The sequence below is a fragment of the Impatiens glandulifera genome, chromosome 1 (genome assembly GCF_907164915.1).
Source record: "Impatiens glandulifera chromosome 1, dImpGla2.1, whole genome shotgun sequence".
In the NCBI taxonomy this organism is placed as follows: domain Eukaryota; kingdom Viridiplantae; phylum Streptophyta; class Magnoliopsida; order Ericales; family Balsaminaceae; genus Impatiens; species Impatiens glandulifera.
Genome location: NC_061862.1, coordinates 58,736,453 through 58,758,017, shown reverse-complemented (window position 1 = coordinate 58,758,017; position 21,565 = coordinate 58,736,453). Strand labels below are relative to the sequence as shown.

At 32.7% G+C, this 21,565-nt stretch overlaps 1 protein-coding gene across 1 annotated transcript; it reads left to right on the top strand.

Annotated features, from left to right (window-relative positions):
• The first annotated feature begins 526 nt into the window (after positions 1-526).
• LOC124929078 (disease resistance protein RPM1-like) lies at positions 527-19,737 on the top strand. Its single transcript, XM_047469348.1, has 2 exons — positions 527-3,236; positions 19,649-19,737. The coding sequence occupies exons 1-2, from the start codon at positions 527-529 to the stop codon at positions 19,735-19,737; spliced, it is 2,799 nt and encodes a 932-aa protein (XP_047325304.1).
• The last annotated feature ends 1,828 nt before the right edge of the window (positions 19,738-21,565 follow it).

The window sequence follows — 21,565 nt, the reverse complement described above, 5'->3', positions numbered from 1 at the left end:
TATTCTCTTAAAACAAAATCTCATAAACAACCTTATAAAATAATAAAATCTCTTATACCATAAAGACGACCAACCTCCCTTAAATACATAATTCATCAAAGTGTTTGTGATCGAACTTTATTTTAAAATCTCATAACATAAATGGCCTAAACTATATAAATAATTTATATTATTAAATTAAATACAAATGAACCTTAGCTTACATAACTCTCCATGTTACAATTTTTTTTTAAAAAGCTTCAAATTATAAAAACAAAACCAAAGACTCCATAACTACATGATTATGTATCTTTTATAAAATGTTAATGCTAAGATAATTGAGTTGTTAATAATTATCTCCACTAACAAACTTTTTTTCACAAATAATAATAATAATAATAATAATTCATGTTGGTTGTGTCACCCACCACCACCACCAAGGTGCATTCTTGGTTTATTATAATCATTCAATTGATGATAAAGAACAAAACAAAACCATTGACAAATCCTTTGCATTCTTGCCGTGAATACAACAACAGTGAGCAAAATGGCAACCATATCAGTTGAAGCGGCGGTGCAAATGATAGCTACCTTTCTTGCAAATGAAACTCAATCAATGACCGGTGTTCGCCAAAGAGTGAGTAGTTTGAAGGATGATTTGGAATACATGCATTCTTTCCTGCAGACTGCGGAATCAATAGATGAAAAGGACAGCGGACTGAAGACATGGGTGAAACAAGTAAGAGACGTGGCTTATGAGACTGAAGACGTTGTTGAAGAGTTCTTGCTTCTTTTGACACCACCATCTCATCACTTCCTAAGAACATGGCTCTTTCATATACAAGGTCTGAGAATAAGGTACCTCTTATCTGATAAGATAAAACTCATTAACTTGAAGATGAAAGGAATCAAAGAAAGAAGAGAAACATTTTTTCTTCCGAGTACACATGTTGAATTGGGAGGTGTGAAGCCGGGGCATGACCTTAGACTTGATGCTCTATTTGTTAAGGATACTGCGGCTGTAGGAATTGACGATTCTAAGAGCCAATTGATTACATTGCTTAATGTGGGAGATAAGGATCTACTTATCGTCACTGTGGTTGGGATGGGTGGCGTAGGAAAGACTACTCTTGTGAGGAAAGTCTATGAGAGTCCCGCTAAGGGGCACTTTGAATGTCAAGCTTGGATTACTGTTTCCAAGTCATTTACAAGCTTGGAACTTCTTCGAGCTTCCTTGAAGAGCTTCATGGATAAAACTAAAGAAGTAGGAAATAAAGAGTTAGACAAAATGGATGTGATTCAATTGATCGATACATTGAGGAATTATCTGAACCAAAAGAGGTACATTATTGTGTTCGATGATATTTGGAGCGTTGAGGCGTGGGATCATGTTAAATTTGCATTTCCTTGTTGCTCGTGTGGGAGTAGGATCATCTTCACTACACGTAACGGAGACATAGCCTCATCAACTGAAATCACTAATCACATGTTCAATCTCAATCCTTTGTCGATCCAAGATTCTTGGAACCTTTTCTGCATGAAAGCGTTTCGAGGTGATGAGTACAAAGGTGTTTGTCCCGAAGAGATGCACGATATCTCGTGGAGCCTGATGAAAAAGTGCGGAGGACTGCCTCTCGCAATTGTAGCCCTCGGGGGTTTGTTGGCTACGAAGGAGAAACATGTTCTCCATTGGCAGAAAATTCTGGAAAGTCTATCTCCCGAAACAAGAATCATCTCAGGACTTGAGAGTCTAGAAAGGATATGTTTACTCAGTTACAATGATTTACCCAATCATCTCAAATGTTGCATCTTGTACACAAGCATGTTTCCTGAGGATTATATCATCAAGAGATCGAGACTCACTCTTCTATGGGTGTCTGAAGGATTCGTGGAAGACAGACAGGGAGTATATACCCGTGAAGAGGTCGCTGAGAGCTACCTAAATGAATTGGTTAACAGAAGTATGATTCAAATTGTTTTGAAAAACAATTTCAACCGGGTCAAGACTTGTCAACTTCACGATGTCTTGCGAGATGTTCTTCAAAGGAAATCCAGAGACGAGTCATTTTCCATTGTGTTGAAAGATGGAAAACTATTACAATCAAGTGAGAAGATTCACCGTGTAGCAATCTATGAGAATTTCGATGATCGCCAAACTCTCCAAGGAGCCAAGATATCACTATTCACAGGCCTTCGATCCTTACTTCTCTTTGATACCTCGGAATCATATAATGTTGATGGTAAATTGTTAAAGACATATTTATATGGTTGTCGATCGTTGAGGGTGGTGGAGATTAAATGTGTTTCCCTTATCCATTTCCCTGAAGAGTTAACTAAATTGATTCACTTGAAACACTTGAGCTTGAAGTGGAATAGGCATATAGTAGATATTCCAGACTCTATTAGAAAGTTGAGGTGTCTAGAGATACTTGATCTCCGATTTTGTTATATAAATCATCTGTCGCAGGGGATCCTAGCTTTGAAGAATCTTCGTCAACTATGTTATCACACTATATCTGATATTGCAGTTAAAGTTCCATCCGGGATAGAAAATTTGAGAAAGTTAGAGAAATTGATTGGGTTTGAAGTGGATCGGAAGACTGTGAATGAAATTGGAAAGTTGACAAATTTAAAGAGTCTAGGTGTTGTGAAACTAACAGAACAAAACTGGACGCAACTATCTCCCACGTTAGAGAAATTGAAGCGTCTGACTGCTTTATACCTTTCATCACGGGTTAACGATATTTTTGAACGTCTTTCTCTAACTAATATCTCATCTCCTCCACTACTTTTGCAGCGCCTTTTCCTAAGTGCCAAATTACAAAGTTTGCCTAGTTGGATCTTTTGCCTCCGTGATCTTAGCAAATTAGTTCTTATGCATTCTAGGCTCGAGAATGATCCACTAAGAGCACTTCAGGGATTGGAAAACTTGGTAGTGCTTCATCTCGATGAAGAATCTTATTGGGGAGAGGAATTAAGTTGCGATATTGGAAGCTATCCAAAGCTTAAGGAGCTCCACGTTACTGAATTGTGGTATTTGAAGAGGATAGTGTTGACAGAAGGAGCGATGCCTAGGCTAAGAGAGCTAAAACTCCGTGATTGCCCATGTCTAGAAACGGTACCGACAGGGACAGAACATCTCAGAGACTTGCAATGTCTGTCTGTATCATTCATGCCTGAGATATTCTCACAAAATATAAAAGGACCACATGGTCAAGATTTTTGGAAAGTTGGGCATATTCCAATAATTAAAATAGGTTAGTAGACGCAATAATAAGTTGTTGGTATATTCAGAACTTTGTTATCTATCTATTCTTGAACTACTTTAAACACTTGTCTATGTTAAGTGTGAATGAATGATTTATGCATGTTGGATTTTTGTGTTTTTTATTCATCTTGTATGTTTGTTGATTAGTAATTTTGTTTTTTACTATAACAACTTTATGGGTATTTTTTATTTTATTTTATTTTATTGGTAAGATTGTAACAGTTTTTTATTTAATTTTTTTATTGTAAATATTTGGTTCATTGTCTTTTATTTTATATTTTTAACACATAAACAAAGTATTTTTGAATTTTTATATCCTAAACACTAGTAACTTATTATCTTTTTAAAAGTAATGTGTCGATTAATACAAGAAGGTTGATCAAATTAAGAATATTACCCAAATTAATCTAACCGGATAAATGATACGAGTCTAATTGATATTATTATAATTATTGATTATTAAGCTATGCACATGTCCCAATTTGTGATCTCTATATCATAAAATATTAATACTAGTTTTTAATTTATTATAGTATTAAGTTTCGTCAAATTTGTAAAATCATTCATGTGTTCATGGAAATGACATAATTTTTTAAATATTAAATTATTAATCTTTATAAATGAACTTAATTTAAGAAGATTTTGATGAAATAATGAATGTTTAGAAACAAAATATTTTAATAAAATCCTCCAAATATTCTAAATATTTGAAATAATTAAGCTCAAAACATTTAAAGATGGTTGGATATTCTTTATTAAATTTTTAATTATTACAATTTTGTTATATTATTTAATTTAATTTTCATATATAACTAAGGTAAAAAAAATTAAATTTCTTTAAAAATAAATAAATGCTGACCTTTTCTAAAAAAAAAATATAAATAAAATAAAAACTATTATGATATATAATTTCTTTTTCTAGTTTCTATTATCAAACAAAGATGGCAACGAAACCGCCACTCCACTAAACATTTAACACTAGTTCGAGTCCGATGAATTCGCCGACAATTACTGAAGAGGAGGAGGCTGGTCTGGTGATCGACAATCTCTTCAATGAGGCAGCGTACAATAGCGAGATTGTTAAGAAGAAGGCAAGGCTTTATTCTACACTCTCCATCGAAGAAACCGATCGTTATATGATGTCGATACCCTAATCAATTTGGAGCAGGCACGAATCTATGCAAGGGCTCGGGTGGGCTTCAGCCCACCCCGAAATATTTTTTTATTTTTATATTTTTTTTACGGTAGAAATATGACATTACCATTCATTTCTTAAAAAAATTAATATAATTCATTGTTTTTTTTATCTAATTATTAAAAAAATGGTAAAACTTTACTTTTATATAGTTGTTTTTTTCAAAAATTTCTCGTTTTTATTTTAAGCCCACCCTAAATTTTTTTCAAGCCCACCCCAGTTCGAAATTCTGGATCCGTCCCTGATTTGGAGTCAGCAGCGCGCCATGCTGCATGCACATATCTGTCCTTAAAATGGACAACACCTCCTTCGGTAACCTTCCATCAGAAGTTTATCTGCACTCTTTTCCTTGTGTTCTAATGATATTTATTTTCTGATTGATGTTGTAGTTAATGTTCGTTCTCATTATTGGATATTCTAAGAACAATTATGAGAAAATGAATTTCTTAAAAAATTGGAAAGGACAATTATATTTGTTGCAAAAGAAAAAATTTAAGAGTCTTCATTGTTGTATATTAACATTTATAGACAACCCTTATAAGAGAATAATTAGCCTAAAAACCATAAATTACTTATAAATACAAGCTCAAACCCAATAAGTTTTTCAACCAAAGTCCTTGACACACGTTATAGTAGCTGCCATAAACTCCGCCTCACATGAGGATAAATCAACAGTTCGCTACTTTTGAGATTGTCAGTTGATCAGATAACCGTTGAGATAAAACACCATTCCTCCGGTGCTTTTTCTGTCATTTGTGTCATCGGTTAGGTCGTTGTCACTAAAACCAATGAACTCTTCAGCTTCTCGTCCTCTTTTTAACTGAATCTCATAGCTCTTCGTTCCCTTCACGTAATGAAAAATGTGTTTTACTGCTTGTTGGTGTAGAGTGGTAGGCTGCTCCATGTATCGACTCACTATACCAACTGCATAAGAGATATCGGGTTGAGTGTGCGTCAAGTACCTGAGACACTCGATGATACACCTATACTCCTACGGATCCACTAAGCATCCTTCCACATCCTTTCCGAGATGCAACTTTGCTTCTATCAGATATTTACTCGAGTTGCGATCCTCCATTGCAAACTATTTCAACACCTTCTTCGCATAGGCCGTCTTCTTGATCTCGATGTTATCTTTCTTCTGGTCCACCTCGATACCAATGTAGTACGAGAGTAGCCCAAAATCACTCATCTCGAACTCCTTCATCATCTGCTTTTTGATCCTCAACACCCTTGATACTTGATCCTATCACGACCAAGTCATCGACATATACGCCAACGATGAGTACTTCTTCTCCATGGTTTCTTGTGTACATAGCCTACTCTTGAGAACATTTCACGAAGCCGAGACTCATCATTCTCTTTTTGAGGCAAGTGTTTACCACCCTTGGTGGTTGACGTAGTCCGTATAGAGACTTGTATAACTTGTACACCTTGTGCTCTTTATTCTTGATGATGAAGCCTTCAGGTTGAGCAGCGTAGACTTCTTCTTCAATGTCACCATTGAGAAATGCGGATTTGACATTCAAGTGGTGGATCTCCCATCCACGGTGAACTGTGATGGCAAGAATTAGAAGAGTTAGAATCTTCTTCAATGAAAGGCATTTGTACTTTGCTTCTTCATCTAATTGTGGTTTGCATCATTTCTAATTGTGTTTTGCACCATTTGAAATGCATATTTTTTTGTTTTTAGGATTTTCTTCAATGATCATGTCATTCTTTATTGATGTTTCGTGTCCAGATACTTTGCTCTTCTTTCATAAATCTTGTATGTACCCATTTGACCCACAGTGAGTTTGTTTTCTACTCCAACGCCCATACGTTCCTAACTGTGAGGGCACAAATTCCCTTTAATCTGAATAACTATATTAATCTTAGTTTACTGTTTGTTTTAGTTGTAGGTCTAGGCTTTACAAAATATTTGGACATCGATACTTTCATACCACTTTTGGGAAAAACAATGGTGAAATATTTATGTTACCATCTTCACCATTTTTGGTCAATACTTTGCAAATGCCGAATTCAATTGATTGGCATATCATTTATAGAATTCACGAAGTTCTTCTTTAGAGGAAAATTTCATTCCAACATTGGAAATTTGGCTGCGAAAAAGTCATTCCAAGTTAGTCCGGAAGTTTTAACATGACTTAGTAAAATTCTAAACATGACGTTGTTTAGCGCTAAACATTGCTTTATTTAGCGCTAAACATAGGCTTCAGAACTGTAATTTCAAGTTATTTTTTATAGAAAATCAGTCTAGTGAAGTGCTTAACATGGCCTTCACAACTTGCTCTAGCTTCTTCATCTTGCTCTTATCCTTCCGGTTTTCTTCCTACTTGCTCGCCTTATCCTCGCCTACAATAACCATGTGCTTATTAGCCTTATCTTCCCCTAGAACTAGGCTGCCACAATTGTGGATAGAATTAGGGATAAAATTTTGGATGATCAAATTGAACTTGAATTCTTCCTCCTCAACAGACCTAAAGCAACTATAAATAGTCCTTAGGTGATTCTCTATCAATCCATCAAACAATTCACAAATATTACAGCCCGAATCAAAGATTCAAGAATCCGACCAAGAACAATTTTTTGTAAAATCTCTTTCGGTGATCATAGCTTGGATCCAGGCTTTGGAAAAGCTTCTAACAACTCTTAGAAGTGTTCTCAAGCTATTGGTAAGATTTTATATCGGTTGAATTTCAATTTATAATTAAAAATTGGGTTTTACTAAGTTTGATCGGTTTGATCTATTCTAGGGTTCAATTTTATGATTTCTTTGTTTAGAATCAATCCCTAGATGTTATTTCAACTTTATGTTGAAAGAGATTTGATCTAATCAACCTTAAACTAAAAAATGAAAATTTGAATTTTTTAAAATTCATGTTATTGAGCTTTAATCTTGATTATTTTATTCAAATAACTGTTAAATATGTTTCTCAACATATTATAATGGTTTTCACGTCATTGTAACATCATCCCGATCATGTTTCATCAAACTATGTTTTTGAAAATTATTCATTTAGATTTCACCTTCAAAAATTGTTATAGAGCTGTTATGTTTTTTTTTGTTTTGGTTCATCATTTCAAAAGTAATGGAACAAAAATCAGGCATTGAAATGGCCTTCGAAAGATCCCAATTTTTGACCTAAAAATGGTTTTAAAAATTGATATTTTCAAAGATCGATTGATCGTGATTAGGGTTACAGTTTTGTTCCTCATAATCATATGAATCATCTGAAACTTACGGATCATGATTCCATGATCTGTATCAAAAGTTATAGCTTCTGCAATTTTTGACCAAATCAAGAACACTTGGTCCCCGACAACCGAGTTCGGTAGGACTATGATCGAGAAATAGGACCGAGACCAATGACTAGTGTTCTTGAGTCAATACCGATGACTGGTGTTTTTGAGATATGACCGAAACTCAAGACCAATCTTCTTGAGCAAGGACCAAGGAATCTGACTGAGGTTTCTAACCTCGTACCGAGCCTCCCAAGTCCACGACCGAGAAAACCTAGACTTGGGACAAAGTCTCCCAAACTTAGGATCGAGTAGCATGAGTTCAGGATCGAGCCTCATGAACCCTAGGAACGAGCCCTTTAGTCCCTCGACCAAGCAGTTCGAGATTGAGCCTCTCGAACCCAGGACCGAGCCTTCCGGTCCCTTGACCCATGCTCCCGAGCCTTGGTCCAGACCACCCCGGTCTAGACCGAGCTCAGATCACCAAAACCGAACCCAAACCCTGGGACTTCGGTCTTGAGGCCTATTTGGTTCCACTTTTCAAAATTCAAAATTATTTTTGTAATTTTGGAACCTTAATCAATTTTCAAATAATTCCAAAGCCTCATATTGCATCATCAAATTGAAAATTTTAAAACTTCTTAATGGAAATTGGGGAAGACATCAAACTTAACACAAAACTAGGTTCAAAACAACCAAACAGCAATGGAATCATAAAGACACAACACCATTTAAGATCCATAACTTGAAGAAAGAAAATAGAAGAATAAATAATAATAATAATAATAATAATAATAATCCCAGGTTTAGGTAAAAAGTACGATCAAATCTTTACCGTTAGGATCCGAAGTCCAAAATTTTCTAGAGTAAAATGGGGTATTGTAGTTTTATAATTATAAAAAGAAAATGTTATGAATAAACTTAATTAAGTTTCCTATAAAATTTTTCTAACTAACTCATTATTTTGGCATGCTTTAACATTTAAATGATTTAATTTTTAGAGTAGTGTTATAAAATTTAAATCAAGTTGACCTAGTCATTTTTGAAATATAAAATTCTTCAAAATAGTAACTACAAATTAATTTATTAATTAATTTGACATATAAGTGAAATCATTTATCGCATACATTAATCTTCTTGTTTTTATTTCACTTGAAAAATAATCCTAATATATTTATCATCCATTGCCAACAAAATTAAACTGAACTAACATAATAATTGTTGTAGAAGAAGAGAATAAAAAAAAAATCGTATTCCACATCTTTCACTGAGAGATGAAAAGGAAGCGAGATAAATTTGTTTCGTTTTTTTTTTTCTTTGTTCATCGGTCGTTAACTTATAATAAAATGGGTTTGAAGTTCTTTCACCCGAAAAGTTTTGAAAATTTATTTTTAGCCCTATTAAAATAATATCTTTGTTAAAATCAATTATTAGTTAAAAATTAATTAACCTTTTGTGTAAGTTTATTGGCATGAAATCTAGTCCATGGGCAAGGATGTTAAAATGGGCACTATCAAAACTTTAAAATTAAAAAAAAACAGGTTTCATTCATAATTTTATTGATTTGCATTTAATTTAAAATGTTACACTACCAAAACTACCCTTATGAACAGCTTTGTTCCTATTTTATTTGTAAAATGAAAAAGGTTAAATAGGGAAGATTGCGTTTTTTTTCACTATAAAAGGAAGAAGAGAATTGGTAAAAAATTGAGAGATGATAGAACTCCAGAAAGGAGGCAATTGAGAGAAAGGGTAAAATCGAGGGTTGGTGATCCCCTTTTTCCGTCGCCGGCGATATTTTCCGTCGATCTGCGCCTATGATTTAAGATCTTCTCTCCCGATCTAACAACCCTGGGTGTGTGCGTCTATTTCTTCTTCTTCTTCATCATCATCAAGCTGAATCAAACAAGCAAACCCTTACTTCAAACATGTGTGTTTGTTCAGGCAGACATACATTATATTTTTTATATTTATTTTATTTTTGAAATGAGGCAATGAAGATGATGAATATTTGGTCTGGAGTTCTCTTTGAGATGGAGATGGAGAAGAAGCAACCCGTTTCCTTGGCGGGGCAACCCGTTTTAGATGGATGTTGCAGTCATGGTTGGGCAAACAATCTTCTCTCATCTCACATCCTCCTCTATACAGATCTGAGCCTCCCTCCATCAAACCTAATAAGTTATAAAAAATTTGCAGATCTGAAATTCTGGGTTCTAACATAACATTACTTCACTTTTCTGTTTTTGATTCTTAGTAATGAATAATGATAACTGTTCATGCATTCCTTAAGCATACGATTGTTGTAGCAATGTTAATCGCCTGATTGAACTTTACTGCAAGTTAAGAATATTGGGGCGAAAGCAGAGAAATGAGATACGTAATGGAATTCGGTTCAATTGACTCTGTTCTTTCATGTTATAACATAGCTCTTTTTTCTTTTATATGAATCTTAGAAGGAAGCAAATAGTTTAGATAAATTTTGTGCTTAAAACAAAAGATTGATGACAATATAATGGAATGAGAAAATTTATTTTAAAATGTAACAATTATAAGTATACTAAAATTAAATTTATAATATTTCAATAACATTGTGTTTGGTATGTGATAATATATATATATATATATATATATATATATATATATATATATATATATATATATATATATATATATATATATATATTTATATTTATATATATTATTGCTGAGAAATAATTTTAATACAAAATTTGGAATCCAATTAAACCACAAAATGAAATAAGTTAAAAATTATATTTCTCCAACCAACAAATTCGCTCTCAATTTGATATTTTGAGCTCACTTGTGCCCTGATTTTATAGATAAGGAATTAACTTTAAAAAAACAATTCTGAAATCTTAAAGTGTGAATAACACATCTAAATACATGAAAATTATGAATATATATTAAGTGCAACATTTGTATCCCTCAGCAAACCAATTTCAGATCAATGACTTCATTACTTTCACATGCATATCTCTCGCCAAATCAGCCACTAACCATCAATTACAATCACAATTTTACACGTGTCTTATTCATCAGCAACCAACCACAAATCTCAATATCCTCTTATTTCTCGGTAAACTAACCATCAATTTTTTTTTGGAATAAAGGAGAACTAGCATGCCACTCCACAACTATGCCCTCAATTAAATGAAAAGCGCTTCCAAATGAAATTAAACCTGTATTTTTTTTGTAAAACGACTCTTACGGAGCTATAGAAATATTTTAAATTACTGTCAATTTTAATCGACCTCTAATCTTGTGACCTCGTCATCTTTTACAACTTGCCTCTTATTCATCAACAATACTTTTCTGAAGAATGAGATTAATGCAACTGTATCCAAGTCTGTCGAAAACATTTTTTTACAATATTTTTTCGGAAGAATAATCAATTCACAATTTTTTTTATTTCTCAATATTTTTCAACTAAATCTTACCATATTGTTTCACGAATTGTTTGAGGATGTCTTGGAGTGCATAAAATTATAAAAAAAAATCGTTCATACTTTTACTCTTTACTCTGTTGAGATGTGAACATCCCTGCTAAAAAATAGTCGTTCACATAACCAAATATTCATTTAGATCCTTCAAATAAAAAAAAATTAAGAATTCAAAACCAGTTAGAAGGATATGTTTACATTTATTGTAGATTTTAATAATGTTTTTGTAAATAAAAATCATGTGAGAGAGTGTTAAAATGTATCTTTTTTAGGCATGCATCTTATTCATTTTGACAGTTTAGCATGGTGAAGTAGTTGGATTGCGCATGCTTAATTAGTAGATGTTTTTTTATCTAAATAATAAATTTTAAATGAATAAACAAAATAGTTTTAAAAGACACTTTATCCCTTTAACAACAGCATTAGGAACACGGAACACCCGAACAGCCCTGGATTAAACCAATAAATTCAAAATACAATGAAAAAAGAATTAATAATAACATTAAAAACCGCCCTTTAGGAGTCTGAGTGTAATCCAATCAACAAAATCAAAATGCTCATAATTATTCAATCAAAAAATTGAAAGGGTTGCCCTAGATTTTTATTTCTAATATTATACAATAAAGTTATATATTTGTAAAAAAAATTCCAATTAAATACTATTTTAGATGTCTTTTTTTGACAATGATATGTGCTGGATTGGGCTAGTTGTGGCTTCCTTTGGGCTGGTTTTGAGTAAGAACAACCAATGTGGATTCTTTTTTACTTCAAAGGTAGAAAAGACTATTTTAGGGTTGGGTTGGGTCTATTAACTATCAGCTTGTTATGAAAAACTATTTATTATAATTATTGAACCGGAATCCATCATGACATGCCTTTTAAAGTTCTTTGGGAAGACACTGAAAATGTTTAAGAATTAAAAAAAAAAAGCAATTAAGTAAAATTTGTTAAAAGAGAAAAGAAAACGAAAACCATAAAAAACTTCTTAGGGATAAAGTTTCACCCAAGAATAAAAAAAATAAGATAATAGATATAATTATTTTGATTATATATAAAATATTATATATTTATATATAATATTTTATACATAATCAAAATAAGTATATCTATTATCCTATTTTTTTTTTGTATTCTTGGATATATATATTTATATTTTATATTATATATTAAGATTTATATATATATATATATATATATATATATATTTTGTATGAGTATTAATATATAATATATAATTATTCAAAATCTAATACACAAAACTATAAAATTATTTTAACATTATTAGGAGATTTAATTTTATACTTAAATGGTTCGAATCCTTTTAAAAGTGTATTATATGTGAGTGTGAAATTGGCTTGAAAGATAATGTATAATAGTATATATGGAAAGCGCACACACTAACAATGGTAGATGAAGCGTAAGTAAGAATGTCGTCTTAAGGAACACAAACATTGGTGTGAAAACTTAAGAGTTCATCCACGGAGAGTGAGTCAAGACCTAAGATAATGTTTAAAAGTGTAGTTGAATGTATCCTTGAAGACCTCAAGGTTCGTCCACAAAGGATGAGTTATGGCCTAAAATTATGTCAAAAGGTGTAATCAAATATTTAAGAATGTCATCCATAAAGATAATGTATGGAGGGAATTGAGAATGGAGGGCCTATATATTGTCGGAAGGTGTTGTCGAATATTTAAGAATGTAACCTTGAAGACCGCAAGGTTCGTCCATAAAGGTTGAGTGAAGGCCTAAAATAATGTCAAAATGCGTAAATATTTAAGAATGTCATCCTTGAAGATAATATATGGTGGGAATTGAGAATGGTGAGAGGTTCATCCATGGTGGGTGAGTTAGGGTCTAAGATCATGTTGAAAGACATAGTCGAATATTTTATTGAAAACCCAATGTCCATGGAGGGTGAGTTAGGGCCTATATCATGCCGAAAGACGTAGTCAAATGTTTAAGAATGTATCCTTGAAGACCGCAAGGTTCGCCCACGGAGGGTGAGTGTGGGTCTAAAATCATGCCAAAAGGAATAATCAAATGTTTAAGAATGTCATCCTTGAACATAATGTATAGTGGGAATTGAGAATAGTGAGGGGTCCATCCATAGAGGGTGATTTAGGGACCTAAGATCATATTGAAAGGCGTATTCGAATGTATCTTTGAAGACCACAAATTTCATCCACGGAGGGTGATTTAGTGCCTAAAATCATGTTGTAAGGCGTAGTCAAATGTTTAAGAATGTATCCTTGAAGACCGCAAGGTTCATCACAAATGGTGAGTCAAGGCCTAAAATCATGTTAAAAGGCATAAACAATTGTTTAATAATGTCATCCTTGAAGATAATGTATGGTGGGAATTGAGAATGATGAGAGAATCGAATGTTTAAGAATGTCATCTTTGAAGATAATGTATGGTGGGAAATGATAATGGCGAGGGTTAATAATGTGCATCATTGAATGATAATGTATGATGTTACATGTGGGAGTCAATTTTAGAGATTATTAATGCATTTTCTTTCATTATTAGTATTAAAATTATTTATTATATATAGATATATACAAAAATCTATAAAATATAATAAATAGATAATATATATTAAAATAATGAACAAAACCAAAAAATAAACATTATATTTTGACATGTTTTAAATAATTTATTTATATTTGTTATTTTAATTTATAATATTTTTACAAATATTTAAATTAGAAAAGAAATTTAAAAATATATTTAACTAAATATGTTATGTTTTAAAGTGATTAAAATTTATTATATATATATATATATATATTATAGATTGGAAAAAATTTAAAATATAAATTAATTTTATTAATAAATTTATATAATATATTGAGAAAAAATAGGATATGAGATATATATTAAGAGGTAGGTAATGTGTGAGATGCTTAATTTTTTTTTTAAAATGAGGTAGAGAATTAATAATATGAGAGGTCGAAAAAATGATATTGGTGGTTAAAATATGTAAATAAGTATAGTCGAGTAAAAAATGTTTAAAAATTGATTAACCTGGTTTAACAAAGGGAACACCTTCATCCCTTATAGTTTGAGCCCTCTAGTAAATTAAGTTTTGGATGGCTTAGCACCAATAAATTCGATGACTTATAATGTCCAAAGTGTATTTTCTTTGGTTAACATAAATCTCTTCAGGTAATTGAGCAATTTCAAGACCAAGAAAATACTTGGTATGATCGAGATCTTTAATAGTAAAACAGGTGAAAAAAATTCTTGACAGTCTAAATTTTCGAAAAACAATTTCCTGTTACAAGAGAATCATCAACACATAGCAACAATGATGTGAAATTACAGGCACTAGATTTTGTAAATAGACAGATTGTTTAAAACTACATGCTAGCAACTTGTTACAAAATTCAATATTTAAGGTTATACAGATTTTTACTAGTTGACAAACCTGACCATGTTTAGGAGGTAATTTTAAATAAACCTCTTCATTCAAAGTGCCATGTAAAAGAGCATTATTTATGTCGAGTTGGTGAAGATGCAAATATTAAGAGGCTGTAATTGTTAATAATGTTCGAACAGTTATGAAACTATCATGGTAGTCTACCCCTTCTTGCTGATTAAAACTTTGAGCAATCAATCGTGCCTTATATCTATCCAATGTTCAATTAGTGTGAAGCTTAAACTTATATATCCATTTAGTACTAATAGTTGTTTTATCTGGAGGAAGGTAGGTTTTATACCAAGTATTATTTAATGTTAGAGCTTCCAATTCAACATTCATAACCTGACTCCAATTAAAATCTTGGGAAGAACTTGGTTCCTGCAAATTAGATATGTGTGCCAAGAAATCCATATATGTTTGATTATTGGATGATTAAGTTTTAAAAGGGTAAGTATTAGGTGTATGTGGAGATGTAAGTGGATTTGATGTAGATAATACACTAGTAAAAAATCGACCTTTACCGACGGTTTTTACCGAAGGTTTTATAAAACTCTCCTAAATACTCCCGAGAGGAACAAATCTTTCGGTATTAAAAACAGATTCCGAGAGGGTTGTAAAACCTTCGGTTTTACTAATTAGTACCGAAAGTTCTTTGTAGAACTTTCGGTTTTTACCTTCCCAAAAAACCAAAAATAATTCTAAGTGTTAGATGTGGGTTAATTGCGAAGGTTTTTAAAAAAACCTCCAGTTTTGCAATTTCGGAGATTTTTAATTGCGAAGGTTATTCAAAGAACCTTCGGTTTTAACACCTCCCAAAAAATGAAAAAATATTCTAAGTTGGAGAATGATTAATTGCGAAGGTTTTTTAAAGAACTTTCGGTTTTACCTTTTCCTGAAATTGTTAATTGCGAAGGTTTATCCTATAAACCTTCGGTTTTGACTCATCCAAAAGAAGACAACAAAAATTAAATCTCGTGATTCTTATTGCCGAAGGTTTTTCAATAAACCTTCGGTTTTTAGATTAATCAAAACCGAAGGGTTTTCAATAAACCTTCGGTAAATACCTTTATAAATACAAACCCTAACCCTTCTCTTTTTCATTCGCCTCTCTCCTTTCTCTCCCTCCCGACGCAACCGCCTCCGACGCTCCTCTTCTTTTCCGTTCCATTTCAGGTTAGTTTTTTATTTGTTTTTTGTTTTTGTTCTTCTTTGTCGTGATTTATTGGTGTTTTTTTTGTTTTTGTTAATTATTAGATTTAGATTTGTTATCATTTAGTTTATATTATCTAGATTTATGCCAGTTTAGATTAGTAGTTTGATTTAGATTTGTTATTGTTTAGATTAGATTTAGATATTTTGTTAAATATATATGATTTTGTTAGATTTTGTTAAATGAATGATATATTTTGGTTATTGTGTTTGACATATATATATATATATGAAATTCATTTAGGATGGGTGAGTCATGGCATAGTATTCGGCGTACACCAGATAAACTGTCCCGGTCATACCAGAATTTGCTAGCACAATCAAAAAATGCGGCACGTGAGAAAGAGGTGAGAAAAATGACGCTGGAAATGGAGCAAATCCTATTGAGGGATGCGGAAAGAGGCCAAATGCTTACTGAAATTAAAGCGGACATGGCTGAAATGACGCAAAAATTGGAGAATCTTGAACTGCAAATTGAACTCTTGAGGAGGCAGACTCAACAACCCCCTCCTCCCCCCATCTAATAATTTCTAGATTATATTTATTTGATTAATTATGTATTATGTGTTCCGTACGAATGATGACATTTTGTTGTGTTTTGTTTATCATAATTATGAATTATTATTATTATCCTTTGGTTTTGTTTTTAATATGTTGTTTATGAATTCTTTTCCTTTATTTAATGCTTTTGGTTTATTATTATCCATTGGTTCGCTTTTGACTTTTTTTTTTAAAAAAACATCATGGTCAAAACCGAATGTTTTCAAATAAACCTTCGGTTTTGACCCATGTTTAAAAAAATCTGAAAAATTTCTAAGTATGAGAAAGGGTAAAACCGAAAGTTTATTTGAAAACCTTCGATTTTGACCCATGTTTAAAAAAATCTGAAAAATTTCTAAGTATGGGGAAGGGTAAAAACCGAAGGTTTTATTTGAAAACCTTCGGTTTTGACCCATGTTTAAAAAAATATGAAAAATTTCTAAGTATGGGGAAGGGTTAAAAACCGAAGGTTTATTTGAAAACCTTCGGTTTTGACCCATGTTTAAAAAAATCTGAAAAATTTCTAAGTATGGGGAAGGGTAAAAACCGAAGGTTTATTTGAAACCTTCAGTTTTGACCCATGTTTAAAAAAATCTGAAAAATTTCTAAGTATGGGGAAGGGTAAAAACCGAAGGTTTATTTGAAAACATTCGGTTTTGACCCATGTTTAAAAAAATCTGAAAAATTTCTAAGTATGGGGAAGGGTTAAAACCGAAGGTTTATTTGAAAACCTTCGGTTTTGACCCATGTTTAAAAAAATCTGAAAAATTTCTAAGTATGGGGAAGGGTAAAAACCGATGGTTTATTTGAAAACCTTCGGTTTTGACCCATGTTTAAAAAAATCTGAAAAATATCTAAGTATGGGGAAGGGTAAAAACCGAAGGTTTATTTGAAAACCTTTAGTTTTGACCCATGTTTAAAAAAATCTGAAAAATTTCTAAGTATGGGGAAGGGTAAAACCGAAGGTTTATTTGAAAACCTTTGGTTTTGACCCATGTTTAAAGAAATCTGAAAAATTTCTAAGTATGGGGAAGGGTAAAAACCGAGGGTTTATTTGAAAACCTTCGGTTTTGACCCATGTTTAAAAAATCAAAAAAATTTCTAAGTGTGGGGAAGGGTAAAAACCGAAGGTTTATTTGAAAACCTTCGGTTTTGACCCATGTTTAAAAAAATTTGAAAAATTTTTAAGTATGGGAAAGGGTAAAAACCGAAGGTTTATTTGAAAACCTTCAGTTTTGACCCTTCCCAAAAACATTTTGTTTAAGGTCAGGACCGAGAGGTTTATTCAAAACTTTTGGTGAAACCCATCAAAACCGAAAGTTATACTATTAACTTTCGGTGTTACCAAATCATAATTTGGAAAATTAATTGGTTTTCTACATTCCAATCTAGATTCTTAACTAATCTAATCAAGTGTGTGCTGTTTTTTAAAAATTAAGATTGTGTTTAATGTTAAAATGTTTATGATTGTGTTTGATTATATAAAGAAGTGTATTTATATGTTTGTGTTTGATGATGACATGAATGTGTATAAAGTTTGATCATATGGCTTATGTAATGTGTTAAGGTTATTAAATGTGTTAAATTAATACTGTTCAAAGTCATTAGAAGATTACAAACCAATTAATTTAACAATTTGTGAAATGGTAATTCCGAGAGTTTAGAGTAAAACTTTCGGAAATACCCATAAAACCCGAAAGTTTTACTATTAACTCTCGGAATTACTATTTCACAAATTGTTAAATTAATTGGTTTTTTTGTTGTAATCTAGACTCCTAACTAATATTATCAAGTGTGTGTTTTATTTGAAAATTTTAGATTGTGTTTAATGTTAAAATGTTCAAGAATGTGTTTGATTATATAGAGAAGTGTATATGAATGTTTATGTAGGATTATCCTATGTATTTGTGTAATGTTTAATCATATGGATTGGGAAATGTTTTAAGGATATTAATTGTGTTAAATTAATGTTGTTCAACGTTATTTGAAAGTGAGAAACCAAATAATTTAACAATTTGTCATATTCTAAAACCGAAAGTAAAATACATAATTTTCGGAAATATGCATAAAAACCGACAAATATACCAAAACCTCTCGGTTTTGTGTATTTAAATTTAATTGTATAAATGTTTTAAAAATAATCAAAATCGAGAGTTATATGAAACTCTCGGTTTTTATTTGATTAATTCCGAGAGTTTTCATATAACTCTCGGTTTTTATTTCCAAAATAAATTCCGAGAGTTATATGAAAACTCTCAGAATTAATCAAATAAAAACCGAGAGTTTTCATATAACTCTCGGAAATCACCTATTTAATTAAAAAAAAACTTTCTTTCTCTCTTCCCCGTTTTTTTCTTCTTCGATCCGTATCTCTCTCCCGTCGCTTCTCTTCGCCAGCGCCGCCTACAAGACTCGCCGCCTCCCGCATCCGACACCCTCCAGCTGAAGAAGAAGACGCCGCCCCGTAGAAGACGAAGCGCCAAGACGCCGTCCTCTTGAAGCCGCCAACGGTTGAAGATCTGCCGCGGATCCGGTTGAAGATCGGCCGTCGCGCCTCAGCCGTGCCTCCGCCGACGATTGAAGGTCAGTTTTTGGATTTCAGGTTTATTTATATATATTAGTGTTATATATGTTAGATTTTAGGGTTAGTTTTTAGGATTTGTTAGATTTAGGAATTATTAATGTTATTATTGAATCTGATTAAATCAATTGGTATGATTGAATCTGTTTGAATGATTGATTTACTGAAGTATTAGATTAATGTTATATATGTTAGATTTGGTTTGGAATTGTTAGATTTAGGTTGATTTATGTTAGATTTTGTTTAATTTAGGATTATGGTTTGATTTTTGTTTGATTTAGTTTAGATTGGTTTGATTTTGGTTTGATTGAGGTTTGATTTTGGTTTGATTTAGTTTAGATTGATTTGGTGTTGGTTTGATTTAGGTTAGATTGGTTTGATGTTGGTTTGATTTTGGTTTGATTAAGGTTTGATTTTGGTTTGATTTAGGTTAGATTGTTTGATGTTGGTTTCATTGAGGTTTGAGTTAGGTTAGATTGGTTTGATGTTGGTTTGATTTTGGTTTGATTGAGGTTTGATTTTGGTTTGATTTAGGTTAGATTGGTTTGATGTTGGTTTGATTGAGGTTAGATTTTGGTTTGATTTAGGTTAGATTTAGGTTTGATTGATGTTTGATTTGGGTTTCATTTAGGGTTTTGTTTTGATTTTGGTTTGAATGAGGTTTCATTTTGGTTTGATTTAGGTTAGATTGGTTTGATTTATGTATAATATGTTTTATATTGAGTTTGATTATATTTATTGTTATCAGGTTTCATCCACCGTCTATTGAAGATCGTCGAGCTTCCTCCACCTTCAGTCGCCTCCTCCACCGTCGTCGCCGGCACAACTGCTAAATAAGGTAAGTTTTTAATATTTTTAATAATATTAGATTGAATTGAACTGAATGAATGAATGAATTAGAATTGAATTGTTTGGATTAGATTGGATTTTAGGTATAAATTGAATTGTTTGAATTGTGTATGATTGAAATAGTATGAGGGCATTATTCACTCATTTTTATTAATGGTGTGCATTAAGAATGTCTGAAAGTCCTAAAATAACTTGGAAGAGTATGAGGAAAACACCCAACAAATTGGATAAAAGCTACCAAAACCTACTTTCCAAATCAGAGACCTTAAGGCTCCGAGGATCGTCTTCTAGAGACCAACCACCTATTGTTGTGGTCCCGATAGCTACTGCTCCCCCAATAGACAATGATGTTGAGGCTACGGAGGCCGAAGAGTTTATAGAGAGCACGTTTGCTGATATGGTGGATGACGATGAGGCTGAAGACGAGGGTCTCGAGGAGCCTATCGAGGAGGATGACGAGGAGGAGCACGGTTCCACTCCCGACCCATCATCGACAGGTAACTCGTTTACAAATTAGTTATTGTTTCAATTGATTCACATATCTAATTATGATTTTGATAATTTTGAAGAATCTTCTGCCCGCAAGAGACGGGGGAAGAACAAGAATATTGCGTTGTCTAAGAGGGTAGCGGGGACAAGGATTCCTCTTACTTTTAGAGAGAAGGATGGGAGGCCAGGCGGTGCAGACGTGGGAAGAACACGGTGGTCTAGACATGTGGGGTCGATTATCCGGGACCCCGCAGCCGTCTCACACCGTCTTCTAAAGTGGAAGACATTAAGTGCAGACCAATTGGATTCACTTTGGACTGCTATCAAGGTAATACTTATTACTTGATTATACATTACTCATTAAATAATTATTTTTAACATTTGGATGTTATTTTTTTTCAGGATCCGTTCGAAGCTACTAATGGTGATATTGAGTCATTTCGAAAGACCGGATTGGGACACGCCAATCAGATATGGGATAGATGGCGGTCAGATTTGAACAAGGCATATATCCGCATCCACAAAGGAGACGAGGCGGCGGTACTAGCTAATCCTCCACCAGACTACGATCGAGATGATTGGGAGTTTGTGCGTCGCAACCATTTCTTCACGGAAAAATTTAAGGTACGGTTTCATAATTCAAACAAAAGTTGATATTAGTTAATCTAACTTCATTTTTTTTCAAATACAGAAAAACAGTCGTACAAATATGATTAATAGGAAGAAGCTGAAATTCCCACATTGTACGGGAAGTAGACCGTTTGCACAAATTGAAGAAGAGTTGGTAAGTACATTATTTGTAATAACTTAATCTAAAGATTGTTATTAATTATACAAATAATTTATTTCAACAGGGGATTGAAATGGGACGGGCATCGTCTGTCATTGAAGTATTCAAGAGGACTCGTACCCCAAAACCGACAAAAGAAAACCCAACACCCGTCCCGGACGAACACGTGCAAGAGAAAATTGTAAGTGAATTGAATATGCCTAGTTTTTTATTATAGGAATGATACTTTATTTCAATTGTGCAGGTTGAGATGGAGGAGGTTCTTAGTAACGAACCTGGAATATCTGATTTTGAATTGACGGAGAGGGTGTTCGGAAAACAAAAACATGGGGTAATGTTTGGAATGGGATCAGGCGTCCGGCCCACACACTTTCGTGAGGATTGTCGAAGTGGAAATAGTTCACAACGAAACAATGAGCGATTGTTAGAAGAGAATCAAATAATGAAGCTCAAGCTGGAGGAACTGGAGAAGAGGGACGAAGAAAGAATGCGCACAATTCAACAAATGCAAGCGGAAAAAGAAGAAACAAATGCAAG

Excerpts from the sequence above, each read along its gene's own strand:
- LOC124929078 (XM_047469348.1), top strand. The coding sequence starts at position 527 with ATGGCAACCATATCAGTTGAAGCGGCGGTGCAAATGATAGCTACCTTT. Across the intron at positions 3,237-19,648 it reads TATTCCAATAATTAAAATAG|GTTTCATCCACCGTCTATTG; the intron begins GTTAGTAGACGC and ends TATTGTTATCAG.